General features: G+C 37.0%; 1 protein-coding gene across 1 annotated transcript; it reads right to left on the bottom strand.

Annotated features, from left to right (window-relative positions):
- Positions 1–4,639: 4,639 nt before the first annotated feature.
- Positions 4,640–13,622, bottom strand: LOC136855275 (uncharacterized). The gene is made up of 10 exons (XM_067132177.1): positions 13,613–13,622; positions 12,717–12,837; positions 12,090–12,165; positions 7,475–7,873; positions 7,275–7,386; positions 6,593–7,134; positions 5,607–5,800; positions 5,217–5,353; positions 4,998–5,135; positions 4,640–4,839 (listed from the first exon to the last, which is right to left on the bottom strand). The coding sequence occupies exons 1-10, from the start codon at positions 13,620–13,622 to the stop codon at positions 4,640–4,642; spliced, it is 1,929 nt and encodes a 642-aa protein (XP_066988278.1).
- Between the last annotated feature and the right edge of the window lie 5,655 nt (positions 13,623–19,277).

Below are 19,277 nucleotides of genomic sequence, written 5' to 3'. Positions count from 1 at the left end.
TTTCAGTGCAACGTTGCATCCATAATGAAAATTAACATGGAACTTGATAGATATGTTCAAATATCGATGTCACCGAAAATAATGCATTTTGATTTAAAATGAAACTTGTTCTTACATAAGAATTTACCATATTTAAAAACAGTCCATTGTGTTCTGACAGATCTTCCAGGATCCCTGCTCTCATCTGAGGGGGAAACCTATGCCTTGAAACCTTACTTATTTAGGAACTTCAGGTTTTTAAGAGGTTAACACACCGTAAAGAAAACGTAGGTGAGCCGAAACGAATCTGTATTCGTTTTGGATGTTGTTATTTCACCAGAAAACAAGAAAATAACATAAATACGAATTAATTAGTTCAGTTTATGTCAGGAATAGAACTCTCCATACTTTTTTTCAAGTAGTTAACAAGCGCACCTTATTATGAAAAGGGCCTTTAATTTTGTAAAGAAGATTAGTCAACCTTAATTTGTAAACATTTTTGTCAGGACGCCCTTATTGAACCTGGCTGACAGATCACGATGTGTTCCAATCTTCATTCACAGATATAGCTGTGATACTGAAAGGAATATTATGCAAATTCATTCTCTTGAAGTTGAATGAAAAGTCAGTGTAGTTGAACAGCAGAAGTAAACACCTACCAATACGAACTGACAACTGACGGAGCCCGCGGACTTGTTCGCGGCCCAAACTGCTGAGATCAAGCAATTAGCAACCAGGAGCCAAACAAAGCGGGAAAATGAAAAATGATTTAGGAGAGAAAAGTGGACGAATTAATCTCAACATCGGGTTTGTCAAAGGAGGATATCGGGTAATGAGAGAGAGAGAGAGAGAGAGAGAGAGAGAGAGAGAGAGAGAGAGAGAGAGAGAGAGAGAGAGAGAGAGGGACTGGTAAGGAGAGCTTCTTCAAAGGCCTTTGTTATAAACCCATTATAACTCAAGTATCTCTGTACTTCTCATTATCACTGTCTCTTACCTACAATGAACTAAAACCATTCACGTGTTTGAAAAAGAAGACAGATCAGAGAGAGAGAGAGAGAGAGAGAGAGAGAGAGAGAGAGAGAGAGAGAGAGAGAGAGAGTGGGGAGGGGAGGGTGAGACAACATTCCCGTATTGGTTCCATAAACGTTAGCCAATACCATATTCTCCACAACATAGGTTCTGGTACCCAACCCACCTCTCCTTCGACAGCTCCTTGTAATTCAATTTTGTGGTACTAGACCCTGTGACAACAGGGTTCTGACTTTACGTAAAGCCGCAGAAAGGATTCACCTGTCTTTGGATGAAAATAAGAAACATACTGTCATTAACGTATGTTGAAGAAGAACATGCGAATGCTAGACTTGCCATGGAAGCAAAAGCAGGGTATTTGTGGCCTCCACTCTTTAGTTACAGAATGATTGATAAATACTTTGCAACTTTAATTTACGTTTGCACGATGCGCTAGAGTACCAAAGATGAAATAAAAAACTGGGATAAAATTAAGAAAGGGGAGAACCTGGTTTGGTCCCTGAAATTACCATCATTTTTTTTACTCATTTATACTGCAGATATTTGTAACCGCTATTGTCAACACTTCACTAACCCCTTTTATTTTTATGATTAAAATCTTTTACAAATGCTGAAATCCATACTGTATTATGGAGAAAGTGTAGTATTCGTTATAGTTCTGAGCCTAGTAGATAAAACATGTCATGAACATGTAACACACGTCGGAAACTTATCACATACATATCACAAACAAGTTAAATGAAAGTCACCGACTTTTTGGAAGAAGTCCAGGCTAGTGCTTGATACGATTATCCTAAATTTGCCAAAGATTCTTTCTAAACTTACAGTTGTTGACTTGTTTCCAACCTGCTTGCGATATGTATGAGATAAACATCTGATATGTATGGGATAAGGGGAAGGAAACCTTGTCAGTCCCTTTTTCTCCCAACCTTGGCTTCACACTCTTTTATTTCTGTGACATTTCTCGACTGAATGTGGTTCGGACTCCACAGATGCAGCAGTCCCGTTAATAACCAATCATTCTTAGCCACGTAAAATTGATCTAATCCTCCACACCAGCCCTGGCTCTCTGGAAAAGCTGTTAATCAAATGGCTCCGTGGTCTGTAAAACTATTTACTTAAATTTCTGTTTATTTACTGACTCCCAGATGCATTTGACACGGCAGCTGAGCTGTTTATACCCATTTTGAAAAGGAATAAAATGGCTTATCTATTTCATTTTCACTTTTTATTTTACTTTTTACATTTTCTTCATATATTCATTTTACTATTTAATTTTTATCTTCGAAATCATTTGGAATTTGCATCACCCAAAATTTTCAGCCCTTCACGTATTTAGTTGTAATTGCTATATGATGATGAAATATAATGTGCATCCATGTATTATTTTCGGTCTGTAACAGTAATAGTCCACTGGATAATAAACCCCACATTGAGACTTGCCGTCGTTTAGCACGAGGCCAGCCCCTCTCACCACTGGCCCCAACATTAGCATGCAGAATGAGCACCTTGGTTCGAGCTTCAGGACGGTATATAACTTCCTAAGACTGGGAATTTCAACCCAACCCTCTCTTACTCTTCCGTCATTTTATACAGTACTGGCACACCAGTTTTCAATAAAATTTACGATGGCAAATTGACTCTTCAGGATAAAGCGTCACAATCTTAACCACATGAACGGAATCCAAACTCTTTTTCTTTATTTCAGTCGATGATATCCAACAACTCTGGATGTTTACAGACAATGTATCGACATGTTTTTCTTTTCCATTGCCCCATGAGGTAAATACGTTTATAAAATATAAGATAAAAAATTTTCGACTCAAGAGACAGAGCGAATAAAAACTGTATGTAATTCGACAAGCTGCATGTGCCAGTTCGTTTGGTTTGAATTTCATTTGTAATTATTTTGCATTTATTTCTGTTTGGTAATTGTCGTTTATTATAAGTACGACTCTCATTGTCATTATTGATATTTGTATAATTTCCCATGTGGGTGGGGGGGAGTACCTTCAGTGCACCTCACGTGATGCACTGTAGGCATTACTGAAGGGTGTTTGTAGTGTCTCTTCTGCCCTAGCTCCATTTACTTTATAACCTTTTACTTTACCTCCAGTCCTGCTTCTTTTCTTCAGTCTTGCTGTTCATCCTCTCTAACTATTACTTGCTACTGAAATTGTTGGGTTTTATCCCAGTTCCGCCTTTAGATCCTTGTAATTCATTTCCTTTATTTTCTGGATTTCTCTGTTTTGCTGTCCAGCCACTCCAACTCCCTCTTTTCACTGTTTTAAGCGCTGAATGGCCGAAAGTTCCCTAGTGCTTGGCTTAAATTTCATCAAATCATAAATGAAATTTATATCATTATTAGTACTGAAACATAATAATTGGCATAGTTCTTACAGTTGCTGCAATTTTGTTTGAGAATACAGTAATACATTTATATTATCTCAGATTTAAAATACATATATGCAAAAACAAAATTCAAAGTTCGCCCATGGACATTACCAAAACGAAATATTTTTGTTTCTCCATTTTCAAACACAGGAGTGAGCTGATAATTATATATAGCCCCAGCAACAAATATCTTTTTTTTTTCCAGACCGAAAGTAATTGACAGCAGTGACGTTCTTGTTATTCTCAGTTTGTCTCTGTCAGCAGAGAACTGCCACGGCTGATGAAGGTTCCTCCCTGTATCGTGACGTCCAACACCTGGGTTTTTATTGGCCTGGTGCCAAAATGCTGCTTAATGGGAGAAGGACACCGCAAATCATGCATCACAAGCTGAACAAAATTCTTTCAATATATATATTTATATATATATATATATATATATATATATATATATATATATATATATATATATATATATATATATATATATATATATATATATATATATATATATATATATATATATATATATATATATATATATATATATATATATATATATATATATATATATATATATATATATATATATATATATAAAACCTGCTATATATATGTTAGATTTTCTTCATATATATTGCTTTAGGATCTCAGGCATTGTATATAAATATATATATAAAATATATGTGAAGGTCTGGAGATAGTTAAGAGGGCATATGGGTATTACAATTACAAACGTATCTATCTAAAATAGTATAATATATATATATATATATATATATATAAATATATTATATATATATATATATATATATATATATATATATATATATATATATATATATATGATGTTATATAATTGAACTAGAATATATGCTACGGAACAAATACAACTTCTTCAGGATCTCACTAAAGAACAAAACATGTTTAAAAGGTGAAGGTCTGGAGCACAAGATCAGTCCTATTTACAAACGATCAATAAATGAAACACTGTTTTTCTAAATACAAATATATAATATATATATATATATTTATATATCTTATATTATAATATATATTTATAACCATAGCTGACAGGCAAAAATTGCTATTATTCAAATGTCTAAAAGATCATTTCACGTGGTAAAGTAAACAAATGAACTAAATGACACCATGGTGACAAAAAAATTAAAACTAATGTGTCTGTGTCACCTGCTGTTTGAGATTGTCTGTGTCACTTGCTGTTTGAGATGTGTCTGTGTCACTTGCTGTTTGAATTCACAATGTCTGTGTCACTTGCTGTTTGAGATGTGTCTGTGTCACCTGCTGTTTGAGACGTGTCTGTGTCACTTGCTGTTTGAGATGTGTCTGTGTCACCTGCTGTTTGAGACGTGTCTGTGTCACTTGCTGTTTGAGATGTGTCTGTGTCACTTGCTGTTTGAGATGTGTCTGTGTCACTTGCTGTTTGAGATGTGTCTGTGTCACTTGCTGTTTGAGATGTGTCTGTGTCACTTGCTGTTTGAAATGTGTCTGTGTCACTTGCTGTTTGAGATGTGTCTGTGTCACCTGCTATTTGAAATGTGTCTGTGTCACTTGCTGTTTGAATGTGTCTGTGTCACCTGTTGTTTGAGATGTGTCTGTGTCACTTGCTGTTTGAGATGTGTCTGTGTCACCTTGCTGTTTTGAGATAAAATCTGTGTCACTTGCTGTTTGAATTGTCTGTCTCACCTTGCTGTTTGATGTGTCTGTGTCACTTGCTGTTTTTGAGATGTGTCTGTGTCACCTTGCTGTTTGAGATGTGTCTGTGTCACTTGCTGTTTGAGACGTGTCTGTGTCACTTGCTGTTTGAGACGTGTCTGTGTCACTTGCTGTTTGAGATGTGTCTGTGTCACCTGCTGTTTGAGACGTGTCTGTGTCACTTGCTGTTTGAGACGTGTCTGTGTCACTTGCTGTTTGAGATGTGTCTGTGTCAATGCTGTTTGAGACCACTGTGTCACTTGCTGTTTGAGATGTGTCTGTGTCACCTTCTAAGATTGCTTTTTGCTAGAACTGTGTCACTTGCTGTTTGAGATGTGTCTGTGTCACCTGCTGTTTGAGATGGTCTGTGTCACCTGCTGTTTGAGATGTGTCTGTGTCACTTGCTGTTTTGAGATGTGTCTGTGTCAACACTGTTTGAGACAATGTGTGTCACTTGTCATTAAAGTTTTGCTGAGATGTGTCTGTGTCACCTTGCTGTTTGAGATGTGTCTGTGTCACTTGCTGTTTGAGATGTGTCTGTGTCACCTGCTGTTTGAGATGTGTCTGTGTCACTTGCTGTTTGAGATGTGTCTGTGTCACCTTGCTGTTTGAACGTGTCTGTGTCACTTGCTGTTTTGAAATGTGTCTGTGTCACTTGCTGTTTGAGATGTGTCTGTGTCACTTGCTGTTTGAGATGTGTCTGTGTCAACTTGCTGTTTGAGATGTGTCTGTGTCACCTGCTGTTGAGATGTGTCTGTGTCACTTGCTGTTTGAGATGTGTCTGTGTCACCTGCTTTTGAAATGTGTCTGTGTCACTTGCTGTTTGAGATGTGTCTGTGTCACTTGCTGTTTGAGATCTGTGTCACTTGCTGTTTGAGACTGTCTGTGACAATTGTTTGAGATGTGTCTGTGTCACTTGCTGTTTTAGAGATGTGTCTGTGTCTGTGTCACTTGCTGTTTGAGATGTGTCTGTGTCACTGCTGTTTTGATATGTCTTGTCACTTGCTGTTTGAAATGTGTCTGTGTCATTCTTGCTGTTTGAGATGTCTGTGTCACTTGCTGTTTGAGATGTGTCTGTGTCACTTGCTGTTTGAATATGTCTGTGTCACTTGCTGTTTTGAGACAATCTGTGTCACTTGCTGTTTGAGATGTGTCTGTGTCACTTGCTGTTTGAAATTCTGTGTCACTTGCTGTTTGAGATGTGTCTGTGTCACCTGCTGTTTGAGATGTGTCTGTGTCACTTGCTGTTTTGAGATGTGTCTGTGTCACCTTGCTGTTTGAGATGTGTCTGTGTCACTTGCTGTTTGAGATGTGTCTGTGTCACTTGCTGTTTGAGATGTGTCTGTGTCACTTGCTGTTTGAGATTTCTGTGATGCTGTCTGTGTGTCTGTGTCACTTGCTGTTTGAGATGTGTCTGTGTCACCTGCTGTTTGAGATGTGTCTGTGTCACTTGCTGTTTGAGATGTGTCTGTGTCACCTGCTGTTTGAGATGTGTCTGTGTCACTTGCTGTTTGAGATGTGTCTGTGTCACCTGCTGTTTGAGACGTGTCTGTGTCACTTGCTGTTTGAGATGTGTCTGTGTCAGAAGAATGTCTGTGTCAACTGTTTGAGATGTGTCTGTGTCACCTGCTGTTTTGAGATGTGTCTGTGTCACTTGCTGTTTGAGATGTGTCTGTGTCACTTGCTGTTTGAGACGTGTCTGTGTCACTTGCTGTTTGAATGTGTCTGTGTCACTTGCTGTTTGAGATTGTCTGTGTTTGCTGTTTTGAAATGTGTCTGTGTCACTTGCTGTTTGAGATGTGTCTGTGTCACTTGCTGTTTGAGATGTGTCTGTGTCACTTGCTGTTTGAGACGTGTCTGTGTCACTTGCTGTTTGAGATGTGTCTGTGTCACCTGCTGTTTGAGACGTGTCTGTGTCACTTGCTGTTTGAGATGTGTCTGTGTCACCTGCTGTTTGAGACGTGTCTGTGTCACTTGCTGTTTGAGATGTGTCTGTGTCACCTGCTGTTTGAGATTTGTCTTCAATTTGAGATGTGTCTGTGTCACCTGCTATTTAAATCTGTGTTGTCTGTGTCACTTGCTTTTTGAGATGTGTCTGTGTCACCTGCTGTTTGATTTGTGTCTGTGTCACTTGCTTATTTGAAATGTGTCTGTGTCACTTGCTGTTTGAGATGTGTCTGTGTCACTTGCTGTTTTGAGATGTGTCTGTGTCACTTGCTGTTTGAGATAATCTGTGTCACTTGCTGTTTGAGATGTGTCTGTGTCACTTTGCTGTTTGAGAAGTTCTAAAAATCTGTGTCACTTGCTGTTTGAGATGTGTCTGTTCACCTTATTTTTGAGATGTGTCTGTGTCACTTGCTGTTTGAGATGTGTCTGTGTCAACTTGCTGTTTGAGATGTGTCTGTGTCACCTGCTGTTTGAGATGTGTGTCTGTGTCACTTGCTGTTTGAGATGTGTCTGTGTCACTTGCTGTTTTGAGAAATGTAAGAGTGTAAGTCACTTGCTGTTTGAGATGTGTCTGTGTCACTTGCTGTTTGAGACGTGTCTGTGTCACTTGCTGTTTGAAATGTGTCTGTGTCAAATGCTGTTTGAGACTGTGTCTAAAGAAGCTGTTTTGAGATGTGTCTGTGTCACTTGCTGTTTGACCCAACTGTGTCACCTGCTGTTTGAGATGTGTCTGTGTCACTTGCTGTTTGAAATGTATCTGTGTCACCTGCTGTTTGAAATGTGTCTGTGTCACTTGCTGTTTGAGATGTGTCTGTGTCACCAAGAAGAAACTTTGTTTGAGATGTGTCTGTGTCACTTGCTGTTTGAAGAAGATTAATTTGTTTGAATGTGTCTGTGTCACTTGCTGTTTGAGATGTGTCTGTGTCACTATTTGAAAAAATTGAATGTCTGTGTCACTTGCTGTTTGAATGTGTCTGTGTCAAAAACATGTGTCTTGTCACTTGCTGTTTGAGATGATGTGTCATTTGTTTTGCTGTTTGAAATGTGTCTGTGTCACCTTCAATTTGAATAATGTGTCTTGTCAGTTGTGTTTGAATATGTGTTGTGTCAAATGCTATTTGAAATGTGTCTGTGTCATTGCTGTTTGAGATGTGTCTGTGCTGATTCTATTTGAATGTGTCTGTGTCACCTTGCTATTTTGAGATAATGTCTGTGTCAATTGCTGAGATGTGTCTGTGTCATTAGAAATCATGCTAAAATATGTAAAAAGTTTGAGATGTGTCTGTGTCATTGCTATTTGACTGTGTCTGTGTCATTTGCTTTTGAGATGTGTCTTAGTTTGCTGTTTGAGATGTGTCTGTGTCACTTGCTTTTGAGATGTGTCTGTGTCATTGCTATTTGAGATGTGTCAGTTCACTTGCTGTTTGAGATAAACTGTGTCACCTCATCTGTGTCATTTTCAATTTGAAATGTGTCTGTGTCACTTGCTGTTTGAGATTTCTTTGTCACCTTCTTTTGAGATGTGTCTTTTGGTCTAATTGTGCTGTTTACTTGATTTGATGTGTTTTTCTTTGCTTTTTGAATGTATTTGATAATGTGTCTGTGTCACTTGCTAAAAGAAAAAATTGTATTGCTGTTTGAGATGTGTCTGTGTCATTTTATTTGAAATTGTCTGTTTTGCTGTTTGAGATGTGTCTGTGTCATTTGCTATTTGAATGTGTCTGTGTCAATTGTTTCTTGAGATGTGTCTGTGTCATTTGCTATTTGAATGTATGACATTGCTAATTTGAATGTGTCTGTGTCATTCACTTGCTATTTGAAATGTGTCTAACAATATGTGTACATACATGATACATTGCAAATATACATTTTGATATATATGTCAGACTATGATATATATATAATATATATATATATTATATTTCTGTTTGTATTATATTGTCTTTTGGTTTATTTGTATAATTGATACTATGACGGCATTTGTTTAAGATGATAGAAAAGTTTTAAAGTATAATGCGACCATTTTTAGGCACAAAAATTTTCTGATAATAAAACATTGAAAACAACCCTGATTATTACAGTAAATTGTTTCTTGGAATTGTCATGTTTTCACACATTTTGAGATTAATAAATTTACCTTTGAAAACAACGTTTATGTTTACCGAAAGTGTACCAATGCTCGCATACACTCACATCCATCATCATTGCAAATGGCTGATTTCCACACCGACTATCGTACGAACTTTTCGATCAGACCTGATTTTTGAAATTTGAAAACTGGAATTTTCAGATGTGTCTGTTATCACAAACTTACGAAAATTGCTTAGATGTGCCTGTTAGGCTGTATTTGCAATGAGTGGATGTAAACAAAATCATAACTTGATTTATCAAATGTTTCTGTTTCGTTTAATGCCGTGTTTGAATATGTTTCTTATAATTCCAGTTTGAGATGTGTCTGTGGCATGCACAGAATTGATATTTTCTTAGAAATCACTGACATTTTAGTTTAAATTATGATGATCGCCAAAATTTTCCAAAAAATTGTAAAATAGCTCAACATATTTAAACGTTGTAAATACCCTTTATTTGATTGATTAGACAAATGGTTTTCATTTTGACTATGATTAACTAGAAGACATTTAAGAATTTTTCTATTTAGGAATGAAAAATCATTTACAGTAAATTCATTTTTCATAAACCTGAAAATGTATTTTTTAAAGACTTCTGAAATAATTCCATAAATAAAAATGATAAAACTAATAAAAAGTCTGAAAATTAAAACGTTAAATCATTACACAGTTCTGAAGGGCAGTGGGTACGTATTTAGGGATTTGGGCCATTGCAAAAAGTTGAAAACCACTGTGTAAAGGGAAGCGATCTGCACCCAGATAAGAAACTAAATATCACCATTTATCACTGAAACTGTATCTATGGGCTAAGCAGTTTTCCATATTCATTATTCTACAGCCCAATGAATATGAAGACATTACGTCAACAACAGGGCCGTTGTAGGAACGTTAGTGGAGTTTGATGGACAAGAATATGACCTTTATGCCTACGTGGATACGAAACTCGGTAAATGTTTTCCCTCCTAAACCAAGTCGTAAAAGGAGAGGATCTCTGTCTGTCTGTCTGTCTGTCTGTCTCTCTCTCTCTCTCTCTCTCTCTCTTCTCTCTCTTCTCTCGTGAACAAGAAACTCCTGGCCCACCCTCTGTAGTTTATCCTCCAAGAGATCAGAAGGGCAGCTTCCCGTCACCATAACCCGGGCGATATTGCCGCTCGTGAAAGTCTGAACGCCATCCACTAGTTTACAACAGAGTTGATGCAATAGGACTAGGGTTGTGAAAAAACACAGTTTTTTTTAATTTCGTGTTTTTTTTTCCTTGCATCCAATTTCTCCATTTTGGAAGACCTTACTTATATTACTATGGACTTATGAAGTTATTTAAGACTTACACCTTCCTTCTAGATTAGAGGAATCATTGTAATAAGAAAATTTTTTTTGCTATCTGTTTTATTATGATTTTCTATTTTTTTTATTGTTGTATAATATTAAGGCAGAACAATTTTTTTTATATTAGGATATGTAATAACATGTTTGATAATGAAACACGTGTTGTACCAAACATACTACTTTTAAGGAACTGTTGTCATACAGTTTTCATACCTCTGAATTGATACATGTATGATACAAGTTTCAGTTGAACTATTTGATAATTGAACACGTGTCTTGTATCATACATACTTGTTTTTAAGGAACTGTTGCCAATCATACGACAATACCTCTCTTCCTGTTCAAATGCATTGAAATTGAAATTTGACCCCAGTTCATGGTTTCAAGATATGATTGAAAAATAACAGTAAAACTTGTTTGATAATTGAAAATTTCAGTGTTCTAATGATATAAATTTAGTTATGTAGCCGAAACACTCATTATCTCAAGTGGGTGATGGTTGAGATACAATAAGTTTCCCTTACCTTCCCTAGTTTTGATTTTTCGCACTGATAGGTTTTTCTTTTTGATGTTAAATTGCCTTGTTACCCAAGTTCTACGTATAATTAATGTAAGCACAGCTAGCCATTTTTTGTAGTTTAGGAAGCAATGGAATGTGAATAAATGTTTAAAACAAATAAAAAAAATTTGTCCTTTTTTTTTTAGGTGTATTTTTTTTGAAAAGTTCTTTTAAAAACAAACAGCATTTCAAGTTTGTAACTGTTTTTGCTGCTGCTGCTGCTGCTGTGTGCTGTGTGTGTGTGTGTGTGTGTGTGTGTGTGTACTACCCGGCCGTCAAGAGGAACAAGGGATTTAAACAACAGCTAAGAAAGCTACATCCACGTGACAGATTAATTCTTTTATTCTTTTTGAGTTTCGTTTGTGTAGGAGGGAGACGATAGTGGGTTGGGGTCTGCCATTTCCTTACTTTTTATTTGCACAGAGCTTGTTTTTCTTCAGCGACAGTCCTTTTATTTTTTGCTTTGCATTTATAAATAGACCAAGGAGTCAGACTAAATTGCAAAGAGCAACTAAAGGACATTTTACACGTGTTCATCAAAGATATTCTTGTACGACTGAGAAATGTCCTATATAGTTATAACAGCTAAACCAGTTTAGCAAAGCTTAGTATATTATGCATAAGACCCACACGTCATTTCTTGCCAAAGACTGGTAATTCTAATAGCAGTCGTACACTAGCCACTTCAAAGCAGTTCAGATTCTGAGAGGAAACGTGCTAGTGATATAGAATTTTTGTCTTCCGTGATAATTTACGTACCAATACAACTGGCGCAGAATACCAAACAAGTATATCTCTCATTTTATTTTCTTTTCCTTTAAGTTACCTATGTGACTGTTATGGCTCCTCGGTGTTTATCCCTTCTTTGGAAATAAACCTGAGAAGTACGATTCCAAGTTAGTGAAGTTGTGGAGTGTGAGAAAGTAGCTCACCAATGAGTTTAAATTAGCAGATACCATTATATAGACACGATTGACCTGGTGTGACCTATATATGCTTTTCTTCCCACTTACGTTACCCAGATGGTTGCTGGATATACCACTTCCAGCCTTCCGCCGGGCCAGACACCACCAGCGGAGTTCAATCTTTCTAAGTAGGAAAAGGAAGTGATTGTAATTGAGAAATTGTGTTGTTGTTCAGTTGTTGTCAGTTTGTAAGCTAGGCTAATGACTGCCAAGTGCCTATTTAGCTTATGAATTTTGCTTGTCAATAGAAGAACTGCTGGAGATGACAGGAAACTACGTTACTGAGTAGTGGGATCAATAGAAGGGCATTTGGTCTCTGCTTTTTCTTTTATTCATTACTGTTTCTTTTTAGGTCAAGTGTGTAGTTTTCTACAGGTTGTAATGGGTCCAATACATAGAAGTCTGTTTGGTAAATAGTTGATTGTCATTTCATAGGTTATTAACACTGATTCTGAAGAGTAATACGATCCATTTTTGTAGCTGGAGCCAGTGTTCATTTCATTTCAGTTTCTGGTGTCCACATGGTCATACCAGACTATTGAAATATGAGCTGCATATAGAAAAGGTCTCCACTGTTTCTGAGGAGGTTGAGGCTATGCTATTATCTCAGGTACTTGAATGGAAGGACCTGAAGGTGCTTTGTTGAATGGTATAGGTATGCTATATTTTCCATACTTATGCAGGTCCCCAGCTAGGTTAAAGTTCATTGGTCCCAAATGTTGCAATGCTGTATTGAATGCATGATCATTTTCTGTTTGAGTGATGAGAATTGTTGCTTCAAGTCTGGCTTTGGTGCCTGAGTAATAGAAAGTTTTGTCTTTACATTCATGGCTTGAATTTGTATAAGTTCTAGGAATAGTCTCATGCTAGGGTATCCCAGATTTGTTTGGCATACATTGGAACGATTAAACTTCTAGAGCCTAGGAGTGAGGTAGGCTTGAACCATTTGGCATGACTCCAATTTAAATACCTGTTTTATGCTTTACAGACATTGGGAAAAATATCTACAGTTCATCAGTGATCATAGTTAATGCAAAGTTCAGATAGTTTCTGAGTGAAGTGATGAACTGATTTTTGGTGAACGAGGTGACACTACATGTTTAATTGCATATTAGTCAAGGCCTTACCTGAGAGAGTTTGGTGCCTTTGTAATCCGCTGTGAAGAATGGGGGAGGCAACAGCAGTCTGGTCAACAACTTGTCTTGCTCAGTTAGAAGTTTGTCATCAACCAAGGAAATAAGTCATTGGATTTCCTTTTATGTGGCATGTGGTTCTGCTTTTGTTGTATTTTATTTCATACACTTATGAAGGATTCTTTTTCAATGCACTTTACAGGATCAGATTCAGATGTCAGGTCCTTCCCCACAGTCATTTGAATAAAGTAGCCTCTCTTGGCTTCAAGTGAGACTAACTGATCACTGACCTGTTCTCTTCAATGTCTTTCTGGTTGACCTTCTGTGGAATTTCTCTTCACATTAAAGGAAGCAATCAGTGCCACACCAGGAAAATCCTGTTGCCATTTTCGTGCCTTTACAGAATTGTAGCACCTGAAGTTTTTTCCGCCTCCATACCTTCAGCCATTGCTAGTTTGAATAAGTTTTCTCTTGGTGCCTCTTATCCAGCAGCATTTGATGCCATCTAGTTTAACAGATATAGAACTGTGTTTTACCTCCCCTGTTAATGCAATCATTGCTAGATGGTAGGTAGCAGCCTCACTGGCTCTAATGGAATTTGAAACGCTGACTACTGATCTGATGGGCATCCATTTTAGTGGATGTCTTGGTTTTCAATAATGCACTTTTACCATTAGGTCAGCTTGCTTGTTTCCTTGGATACTTTGATGTGATTTGGCGTTCCATCCACGTATGCATATTATTGAATGGTTACTGAGCCATCTTGAATTGATCATTTGAATTGGTGTTGAATTTGTCTCCTCTTTCTTGCGTGAATCTTAGAGTTCTGGCATTTGCTGTCAGCTCAGTTTGCAGGTTGGGGAAACCTTACAGTCTCTTGTTACCTTTAAAAGGAAAGAAACAACAGTAAATCCTATTACCAAGATGCTACAATCAATGTTATATTAGTTTGTTTAGTGGAAACTACGTTTTATATGTCCCCAAGTATAGTTCTTATAGTGGTTTGTTCTGTAGGAAGGAGCATTGTCCTGCTTGCTGTGTGTGCGTGTGTAATTGACTGGTTAGACAGAGGTTTTCTGGGTGTTAAAGTGTACATTGGTTGGCTGTTATCTGCAAGTTGGACAGCTGTGGCATCTTCCTTCTTTACCTCCTGGTAATATCATTTGAGAGGAACTTGTTCTCTCCAGGGACTGATCTAGGCCTTGATATTCTTGAAGGTCTTGTGATTCTTCAGTAATATAGTTATGTTATTTGTAGTCAGTACTTTTTGAACACGATCTGGTAGTTTGATGGCTTTGTGTAGCAAGAGCAGCAGTGCCCACATTGTTCCAGTGGTTGTCCTTCAAAGCCAGGTTTTTTCTGGATTTGGGAGTCTAGCAGATTTATGCTAAGAGCTAATTACAAGCTTGGTGCTCATTTATCCCTGATTTTTTATCACATATGTATAGTAACTATGGGTGGTATGGAGCTACTTACAAACTGAGCAATGGAAGGGCATTTGGTCTCTTTTTTTTATTTTATTCATTTTGATGTCTTTTAATATCAAGAGTTACTTTGGAGGTGAAGTATGTGTGTGTGTGTGTGTGTGTGTGTGTATTTCTGCAGATTGTAGGGGCAAGGCAGCTTATGTTGCAACTACTGTGACGAGTTTTTAGAACTTTGTAAGATAAGTAACACTTTGAATAAAGACTTCTGACAGTCATCTTGGCTTTTGGACTTTAATTGAAACTAACAGTTCATCTTAACGTTGACAGTTCAATGACAGTCATGACTTGAGAAGACTTGTCTGTCTCTTACAGATTGCTCGTCTCTTGACTCTGAGATAAGTGGCTGGCAACAGCATTATTCGAAGGTGACTTGCAAATGGCAATTTTGACCTGAGGTGACCTAACAGAAGCATACTGCGGGTGTGCAGTAAGGAATCGTGTAAATGGAAACTTTACATTTCCTTTAATGGAGTTTTCTTGCTCAAATTATGTATAGAGTTATTTTGCAGATTTGTAACTGATGCTGTAAAAAATTGATTTCAAGTTATTAGATAATTAGTAAGTAAAGCCAAGCATTATTCCTCATTCATGGATTTAAAAGCACAGACTTAACAGATCATATTCATAGAATTTAGTTGAGATATCAGCTCTGTAATTTTACATGTTGTCCTGTCACAGTATAGTATAATACCTGCATAAAAGAGTGTACAGTACTCTACTTTGATGTAGATGTAAATACTGTATGAGAATTCCCAAGAATATTTTTGTAAGAGTTTCGTGTATTTTTGAGTGCTGAAAATAAAAAGTCTACAGCATTTACATTTGGTGTTTTATTAGCAATGTCAGCTGGTGTGTAGTTTTGGTTTCCAGGTTCTATGATGGTGTATAAACAATTTATTTTATATGCTTGGTAGCTTACAATGAATTTTTCCTTCCTGTAATTCTTACAGCTTGCAGCTACTGTTTGTTCTTACACTGTAACCACAAACTTGTACAGCAAGAAATACGCAGTAAAAAGGACTAATTCAAAAGTAGATTCAAGAGGCCAAATACTCCTTTATTGAGAATTGTAATAAAAAAACAGAAGTCAGTCACTGAAATGACACTGGATTGAAAGAGCTGGAAACTTGCTACAAAAATCATCTGAAAAAGAGAGAGAAAAGCAAAATGAAATAGTGATACAAATGTGTAACTATGCACAGTAATCAGAATGTTACTTCATCAATATGAAATACTGTAACATACGTATGAAGACAGACTGTCAAGGTGTTTGATTTGTGAATCAAAGACAATAGCCTTAAGAGAAAGTAATTCATATCAAAGATCTTTGTTGGTAAAAACGTGGAGATAGAATGCAGGTGGTCCTATCTACGCCCTCAAATACATAACAGTTAAAATGCCACAAATGCCGTGACTAGAAAGTGATCTGCCTATTTTCTGAAATCGATGTCTTTGTGGGTTTGTGGTCATCAAGAAAGCTTTATGTTTCTTGTTGACATCACATAGAGAATATAAGTGACTTCCCCAAGCCACACTATGCCATGGAAATATGGCGACCTTTTGATAAGATTGACAGAATTTGGGAATTGGAATTCTGTACAGATCTGTCATTTAAAACTTGCCCACCGATGCTTTACCAAATGTTGCAGACACTTTTTCTATTTGTCAAATTAAATAGAAGTCTTCTTTCACGGAGGAGAATCAGTTCTGAAATGCAAGATGAATAAATCTGTTGACTTTCGCCAGCTTATGACCAGCTTAAGTTAGGTCAACAATCCACTTACCCAAATCTCATGTTGCAAGAGGAAAAATGAGGCAAATGAAATCTCCAAAATGATGTTGAATGTCTTCTAGAATTATATACTGGGAGTGGGGAAAGTAAATCCATTGTACTAAGATAAAAAAAAGTAACTTCTGTTCGGAAATTGAAAGAATTTGGATGAACATTTTTTGGTAGATTTTGTATCGGCACAAGGCCTCTCTCTCTCTCTCTCTCTCTCTCTCTCTCTCTCTCTCTCTCTCTCTCTCTCTCTCTCTCATGCCATACTATAAGAGAGAGTGAGAGTCAGTGCTAGCTAAGGTCGGGCGAGGAGAAAGACTAATAGATTTTGTGCTCCACAAAGAGAGTGAAGTCAGAGGCAAAGATGCAAACCTGCAGGTGCTGCACAAGCAGCCTGAAAAGGCTAAGCAGATGCAAGCAACTGAATAAGCGATCAAACGTATCTGGAAAAGGACTCGAGAGATATTTTGTGATAAAGAGTGAGTATGAACAGACCTTATGATGTGTGGATGTGTCAGGAAACATCTCAGCCTCAGGATAAAACTCGGCAAAGTTAATGAACATCAGGACATCAAAACATCTTATTTTGGCCAACTTTAACTTTGTAGTGAGAATTTTCGGGTCCCTTTGTGTCCAAGAATAACAAATATCAAATAAAAACTCCACAAAGAATTGTGTGTGTTATGTAATCGAATGATTTTGCGGTAATTTGAAATAACAGCGTCATTTGCAAAAACAGCCAGAAATGTGTACCAATCGGAAACAGCTGTTTTGTTGAAGACATCTGAGCTTCGAGTTGATTGACTGACTGTCTCGGTCGTGGAATGGTTCCAGGAATGTAGAAGTCAGTCAGGTGCTGGACAGACTGACCAGATTTAGGAAGTGGAAATCTGTCCTAACAATTGAGTTGTCATAAGAAGCTTTGGACACACACATATTTGGGAATGGAAAGTTTCGACACTTTTATTTTCATTTAGTAAGCAGACAGAAAATCATTTCAGATGAGGGAAATTCAGTTCTGAAACTAGTGGTACAGTCTCTCTCTCTCTCTCTCTCTCTCTCTCTCTCTCTCTCTCTCTCTCTCTCTCTCTCTCTCTCTCTCTCTTTGTGCTATAAAAAAGAGCAATTATTGCTTGCTCTGTAGCAAGATCATTCCCTCTCTCTCTCTCTCTCCCCCCATGGGTTATCACAAGACCACTCTCTCTCTCTCTCTCTCTCTCTCTCTCTCTCTCTCTCTCTCTCTCTCTCTCTCTCTCTCTCTTCAGTTTCACTTCATTTCAAGTTTTTCCTGTTCATTTATTGCTTCTCCATTTTTCACTTCATTCCATTCCTCCCACTTCATTTTATTACTTCCAATTCATTTTATTCTTCCCCTTCATTTCATTCCTCCCACTTCATTTTCTCCACTTCCACTTCACCAGGAAGGAATCAGTTCTCCTTCAGTTGTGGTCCTCTTCCTCTTCCTTCCTTCTTCAGAAAGAAATCCGTCTGCTGTCTCAGCTACCTACACTTTCAGAGCAGAGACCTTCAAAATGGCTTTTTTAACAATGAAAATCAATTAATTATATTTGTCGTATAATTAGTATCACAATGTGATTTATATAAATGTCTCTTAATAATCAGAATATACAATATTTTATAGATTTTTAAAGCATAAAAGACAATAGCTCTTTTTGACGCATAGCAGATGAATATTTTCAAGGCAAATGACCTTAAAATAAAAATACGACAGTGAAATGAAATTTTAAAAATATGTCATATTTTCATATAAATAAAATGAGCTTTTGTTAATATTTGATTTGTGATGGATTACACTAAAAGATTTTTTATCATTAAATTATCATACATTGAAAACCTTTAAGTTACGTGAATTGTTAAGCTGCTATTAGTTTATATATATATATATATATATATATATATATATATATATATATATATATATATATATATATATATATACACATATGTATATATATATATATATATATATATATATATATATATATATATATATGTGTGTGTGTGTGTGTGTGTGTGTGTGTGTGTGTGTGTGTAACAGACTAATCTGCGGTTAGGCCACGAACCTTTTTAAATACTTCATGAATTTCTGGTCGTATTTTGTCTGTGCTCGACCCTAGTTCTCTCCAACTTCGCCTTTGATGTCAAACAGACACAAACTAAGGAGGAATAAAATGCGCAAGGAAGGAGGAGGAGCCGTTTCAAAGGCAAGTCCCGCCTACTACTACTACTACTACTACTACCATGCCGAGTGGTCTCAACTTGTGAGGCAGCGGCTGTGTCTGTCTAATAACGAAAACGAACGATGGTGTTTGTAGTATAAACAAGAGCTTACGAAGTGAAAGTAAGGACTCTGGTAAGAATATGGAGTTTCTTGGGACACATTCTTGATTTTGCAGGAGTTGCAGGTTTGAATGACCACCACTGGAAATCTTAAGAATGTTACGGAAAGGGCTATTGAGGTCACGGGATTTAGAAATTTGGAACTTTTGCAGAAGATTTCCATGAAATAGAGTCTGGGGCTGGAAGGAGAGTTGTATACGTTTTGAAAAAATTGTCTTAGCAAATTCCATAGTTGAGGTTCTTGAACGTATTTGCAGTTCAGGGTCCAGAGCAGAATTTTCATCTAAGTGTGCTAGATGGAGGGGAAAAGAAGGCCTGGTGTGTATGTTGGGCTCTTTGAACAAACCTTACAACTTGATGTCAGGCAGACCTCTTCTATCTTGGGTCATGTGGAAAGAGCCAGCTATAGTGATTCCGTGGTGCTATGGCTGTAAATGAAAAGCACGATGAAGTGCAGTTTTAAAATTATTATCTA

The sequence above is a fragment of the Macrobrachium rosenbergii genome, chromosome 31 (genome assembly GCF_040412425.1).
Source record: "Macrobrachium rosenbergii isolate ZJJX-2024 chromosome 31, ASM4041242v1, whole genome shotgun sequence".
Classification (NCBI taxonomy): domain Eukaryota; kingdom Metazoa; phylum Arthropoda; class Malacostraca; order Decapoda; family Palaemonidae; genus Macrobrachium; species Macrobrachium rosenbergii.
This window is presented reverse-complemented; position numbering and strand designations above follow the sequence as displayed.

Bases quoted from the DNA above. Each gene is read 5' to 3' on its own strand.
- LOC136855275 (XM_067132177.1), bottom strand. The intron at 12,166-12,716 runs GTATGGAAAATA...TTTCCTACTTAG, and splicing joins CTAGCTGGGGACCTGCATAA to AAAGATTGAACTCCGCTGGT. The intron at 7,874-12,089 runs GTAAGTGGGAAG...TTGGTGACACAG, and splicing joins CCAGCAACCATCTGGGTAAC to ACACATCTCAAACAGCAAGT.